Source organism: Sprattus sprattus, assembly GCF_963457725.1.
Source record: "Sprattus sprattus genome assembly, chromosome: 1".
Lineage (NCBI taxonomy): Eukaryota > Metazoa > Chordata > Actinopteri > Clupeiformes > Clupeidae > Sprattus > Sprattus sprattus.
This window is the reverse complement of record NC_137920.1, coordinates 60,500,492-60,506,309: the sequence shown is the minus strand read 5'-3', so window position 1 is coordinate 60,506,309 and position 5,818 is coordinate 60,500,492. Positions and strand designations below refer to the sequence as shown.

Genomic DNA, 5,818 nt, shown 5'->3' with positions numbered 1-5,818 from the left:
ATCTTGCAGGGAGTGCATACTTTATAATGGTGTTGAAAAAAGTCACCCTTTAGTCGGATGGCGAATGGAACAGGGACTAGATCAGACCATCATGAGTGTATCTGATTGTGTTGTTGTGTTGCCAGTGATGATGTTTTCCTCAGTAACTTCCTGAGGGATGTAGGCTACAGTACATTTATATATTACTTAGAAATAATGTGGATGTGCCATTCCCTGAAAAGTCATCTGTACACATTTTCCCACTCAGATCGACCAGAGCCAAGCCTTGCACAGGCCGATTCGGTCGTAGAGGGACACTTTGGCACGCCTTGGCAACACCTTCACCCAGGTGTTAACGCCCATCCGAGCCCTCTGAGATCTGGTCGGAGAGGAACGTTTTTTTCTAACTTTTCGAGAGTCGGATACCCCCTTGGCTGTGATTGGTCCACTAACGACATTATTTCCCAACGACATCATCACCCACCGAGTCAATGTCTCTCATAAAAGAAAATAATCGCCAAGTTCTCCAACAGCTGGCTCCAGCTGATTCCAACCAGTATATATAACACTTGTTGTCTATCTGCATCTCACTCACGGTGTGTTTCGAACTCACTTTCATTAATCCAGCCTACTGATTTTTGTTTAGCCTCCTATAGCCTCCTATATTTCATTTTATTCAGACGTTACATAACTTTCATGACCACAAATATAAATTGGCCAGCGATTTAATTTGTTTCTTAATGTAGAATAGTCGGAGCAAAGCCTCATGGGAAATGGGACAACTCCCGCACAGTTAAACTGTTAAGCAAACTCCCGCACAAAGGAAGAAGGCTGTTATCCTAAATGGGATTTATTTTATTGTCAAAAACAAAAAAAGTGGAGTTTATTTACAGCCAACACCATTGTATTACAAACACTGACAACACACACGCATAATGAGAAGGTAGCCTGCACCTGGTGATTCTCTTGCCTTTAATCTTTCACCTTGTAATAATGTAAAACGTCGTTTTAAAGCGCTGTTGCCGTCCTTATAATTATTATTGCAGCGGTAAATTACTTTCAGGACCCACAGCCGTCGTAGAAGTGTATAGGGCCTGTAAGTACGATGAAATCCTTCTGAATCCGACCACCCGCCCATTTATTTTCGAGGGCGGAGAAGGTCGGAGAAGGATGCAGAAGTATATTTCATGCTTTAGACGGAGAGAGCGAAAATGTTCTGCCCAATGGTATTAAGGAGTCTTGGACAGATTGTTCCTTTACCCTAAGGGACCATTCTGATGGCCGTTTGACGTTCCCTTCTCGTTTGGCCTGAGGGAGTGACATTTTAAGGTAAGCTTGTGTTCTCTAAAATATAAAATGGCCTTTGAGTATTTAAGTACACATTAGAGTATATAAGTGTCTAAAAAAATAAATATATGTACACGTTAATACACTTTGCCTTTGGATCCAATTTCGGAACACTCTCAGTGTAATATTTGTACACATTTAAAACAACAAATTTCGTCAAGCTTTATCTCAGTGTCCTGCAAACCCTGTGCACACAACAGAAAGTCCATTTTGCAAAGAAAAGGATTTTATTCACACGTCAATTTTTCACATCAAATGCATAGACAGAAAAGCTTGTGTCTGCATCAACACAAAAACAAAAACCTGAACACATTCTCTGCAGCTCCTGCTGTGTGCTTCAGGGAATCAGAAGAAGGGTAGAGGCAGCCTTGGTGATGGTCTGTACGTATTCCTTGTAGTCACTTCCGCTGTACTGACCCAGCAGATAGTTAACGATGCCCACCAAACACATTAGGAATAGGAAGGCAAGCATACGCTTCCCAAAAAGATAACCGGGGGTACTGTCATGAGAAAGATGAGCTTTTTATCATTAGGTGATGATAAAGTTGTGTGAAACAGATTGCATGAGGTTAACACATTAACAAGTTATTTTGATAGCACATTTCAAAAAGAATACAGTCAATGAATCATCTGAACAATCAAATGCTTGTAAAATACCCCTGACTCTAAACTACATGTCAACAGTAACTACCCTTAACTGTAAACCAACCTGACACAACTATAACCACCTGTCCCTAGGCCCCACGATAACCAGTACTTTACCCAAGCCAAAGCCTAGCTTTTCTGCACAGTCAAAAGTAAGGAACCGAAATGTAATGGGGCCGAATACACAAGACATATTGAATTGACACACACATCTGGAAAGAGAAGGTAACCTGTGTTTACCTCTGACATGTCTGCCCCATGTACCCAACAAAGTACTTCTGCCGTGTCACCAGGTACACTCCTCCTGCAAATGCCGCTGGAGCTAAAGGATAAAACATTTACATAACAAAGTGCTGTGAAAACAGACACAGTAGTACTAACAGAAGATTTCTTCCTGATCTGATGAACCTAGCATGTTCAGGGACCCCTAACACAAATCAATGTCACAGTTCCCCACTATCAACTGGTTTATTATGGAGCTGTCAAGCTAAAAAGGCACCGGATGCCAAAAAGAGCCCGGGTGACGTAATGTTGACTTTCGAACGCCTCTTGAGTGACAGTTTCTATGCCAACGTTAGCATTACGTAATCCGGTCACCACGTTAGCTTTAAGTCTCAGAGTCGTTCGAAAGCCATCAGCTACTTTTTAGTCGCTTAATATTGTGCCTTAACGGACACTACGCACCCGGACACTTTTTAGCTATCAGTCAGAGAGTCTCAAGAGTTGTTCGAAAGCCATCAGGTACTTTTTACACGCTTAATATTGGCTGCCGGTCTTTTGTAAGTAAGCACACATCAACAGGTTTCGCGCGCTAGCATCTATATTGCTAATAGCAATTCCTCCTTTTGTGCGACAATATTAAGCGACTAAAACGTAGCTGATGGCTTTCGAACTACTCTTGAGACTGTCTGACTGATAGCCAAAAGTGTCGGGGTACATAGTATCCGTTTAGGCACAATATTAAGCGAATAAAAAGTTTTAGCTACACCTGCCTGCTGGTAACCTGTAAGTTAGCAATGTCCGCTAGCATGTCAAAGCTAGCAAGCCCCCGTTGTTCTTTAGTAAAATGTTGTGCAAACAATGCCCTGTTTTGTTCAAATTTAATTGTGGGTGCCGTCAGATATGTCTTAAAATCACAACACATTAAGGACTTAATTTCTTAATTTAAGCACAACAACAGATGAATAGCTTCAAGCTAACAAATAGCTCGTTACACTAGCACGAGCTAGCTAATGAAATGTGCTTACTTTGATACTATAACCAACTAGCGAATCAACCACTTTCCTACCAAAGTCAAACATCAAGCACATGGTTGTTTTGGTTGGTTTATTGTAGGTCAAATACAAGCAAGCTGGTCTCAGGTAGCAAAGTACAATGCAAGATGCTCTGAGGTAAATCGCGTTAGGGTGACGTATTGGCGTTGGCATAGCAACTGTCACTCAAGAGTCGTTCGAAAGTCAACATTACATCATCCGGGCTCTTTTAGGCATCCGGTGCCTTTTTAGCTTGACAGAGCCAGTAGAGCCCTTTATACCACTAATGACTAGTCTACATATTCCAGGAAGGATGGAAATGTACTTGATTGAACCGTCAATTGTATCACATCATCTTGCTATCACCAGAAACTCAAAACGTTCAGGTCTCACATTCTACTAACATCAATTTATTGTAGCAGAAATGTCTGAGAATTCAGTCAGTGAGGTGATAAAAGGCATGTGGAAGCACACTTTACCCTGACTGAGACAGATACCAGCACACCACATGACAGCCAGGAATGTGGGATATGTGTCCATGCAGTTTCTCCTGAGGATTCACAGAAATAAATGATAAATGCTGGGGTTGCAAGGGGTTGGTATATAGGTGCCCCTGCAGTTGATTTGCAAGAGGATGCATTACATTTCATGTTCCCCTTTCTTCACCAGTTGGTGATAGCTCAAACCACATGCTTTAAAAAGATGCTTCCTGTAAGTGGCAGTAAGTATGTGCAATAACCTCATGCAATGACAAGCTTATATTTTTTGAGCAATACACACTTCCTGGATGTTGGTTAATGAATCACCGAAAATGTATTTCCTATTGACTTACAGTGCATATATGCACAGATACATAATCTTCTAAATAAATCAATTAAAACCTGTAAAGGAACTGCTCTAGGGGAAAATGACTGTAAACTTCTATGCAGATCTGAACAGGATGTGGACTGCTGGTTACAATGGTTAGAATCAATCTCTCCATCTTATCTGAAACATGACCTCTTTCCACTTCCAAAGTGGACTCTGCAAATATATTTTGTAACATAGAATACGTTATTATAGTTAGAAACATGGAGCCAGTATAGCATGATTAGTCCACTTCCACACTGGCAGCTAATGTTTGTGTCACAGGGGAAAGTCTTTGTGGTTTTGTCTGAAACGCTGACTAATGCAAATCAAATGGAAAGTTTACAACATTAGTAGAAGCCCTACACAGGGAGTAAGCCTAATATGCAAAGAAACCTTGACATGCAGCAAACAGAGCAAGCATAATACAACCCCTTTATCTACTTCACTATCCAAATTAGTGTATAAGAGGAACACTAAGGGGAAAAAGCATGCATCCATTTGGCAATAATGTGACATTGTTGCTATATCTTATAAGTGTGCCAACAATTATTTCTGTCAAAATGACATTCACAAAAATAAGAAACAGTCTTACTTGGCACATGACAGTCGTTCAAACGCAGCATCTTGTTTTTTGCACTCTTTTTCCACCTTTAGGGCAATGAACGCTGAAAAATAAAATGTACGGACCATCAATGGGTGTCAGATAACACTGAAACATCAGAAACAACAACTGGAGTTCTATAGACCCGACCTATTGCATTGATAAGGGTACAGATGGTGTGGTAATCGTAAGTAATTTGCTTACCATTTTGAAGAACACTGAAGAGTGTAACCAAAACCAGAAGGAAGATATTCTCCATGACATCAATGTCCATGATCAATTTTGGGGGGAAATTAACTAAATATCTTTTCTGATGAACAGGTCTTCACTGCACAGTTGTATCAGCTAAATGAGGAAGAGGTCTCACACCACAACTTGTGTATTTGTCCCCTGGGAGGTCTCTCTCTCTCTCTCTCTCTCTCTCTCTCTCTCTCTCTCTCTCTCTCTCTCTCTCTCTCTCTCTCTCTCTCTCTCTCTCTCTCTCTCTCTCTCTCTCTCTCTCTCTCTCTCTCTCTCTCTCTCTCTCTCTCTCTCTCTCTCTCTCTCTCTCTCTCGTACAGGAACAGGATTTATTTTTGAGTGACAATAATGATGTGCTAGTTACACGTGTGTGTACGATCTACATACAGTGAATTACACCCACATTTCTGTACACCTTCAGTACTATTAAACTGTTCAGAAGATATGAAACATTTATAAATAAAATATGTAGCAAAATAAAAGAAAAACATTAAAAGGTACAGTCCACGTTTGTAATTCAATTCACTTTTGTCTATTGTCTCAGTGAATTGCTCCTGACTGTCCCCTAGTTGTCGGTTCAGTGTGTACGCTCCAAAAAAACTCTGGTAGACTGAGCCATAAACAATTCCAGCCAATCAACAAGTTGCTTTAGGAACGGATGGGTGTAATTTGATTGGGTGTTGAGCTTAAATATCAACAACTTTTAGCTAGAATCGTGTACTGTACCTTGAAATGTAGGTTTTGTTGCATACCTGACATGGGTTATACGATTATGGCTTAAATAATAGTAGTAATAGTAAGCAGATGAAAAAGTACAGAGATGAAAGTGTCTTTTCAACAAAACACTGAGCCTCATGACAAAACGATGCAAACTAGTAGGTCATCTGACCTCTGGTGCAGGGTA

General features: G+C 40.6%; 1 protein-coding gene across 1 annotated transcript; it reads right to left on the bottom strand.

Moving 5' to 3' along the window:
• Window positions 1-1,663: 1,663 nt before the first annotated feature.
• On the bottom strand, window positions 1,664-5,009 carry alox5ap (arachidonate 5-lipoxygenase-activating protein; the record flags this gene model as incomplete). Its single annotated transcript, XM_080832753.1, has 5 exons — window positions 4,879-5,009; window positions 4,666-4,738; window positions 3,704-3,774; window positions 2,212-2,293; window positions 1,664-1,826 (listed from the first exon to the last, which is right to left on the bottom strand). The coding sequence occupies exons 1-5, from the start codon at window positions 4,946-4,948 to the stop codon at window positions 1,664-1,666; spliced, it is 459 nt and encodes a 152-aa protein (XP_080688879.1). The 5' UTR covers window positions 4,949-5,009.
• Between the last annotated feature and the right edge of the window lie 809 nt (window positions 5,010-5,818).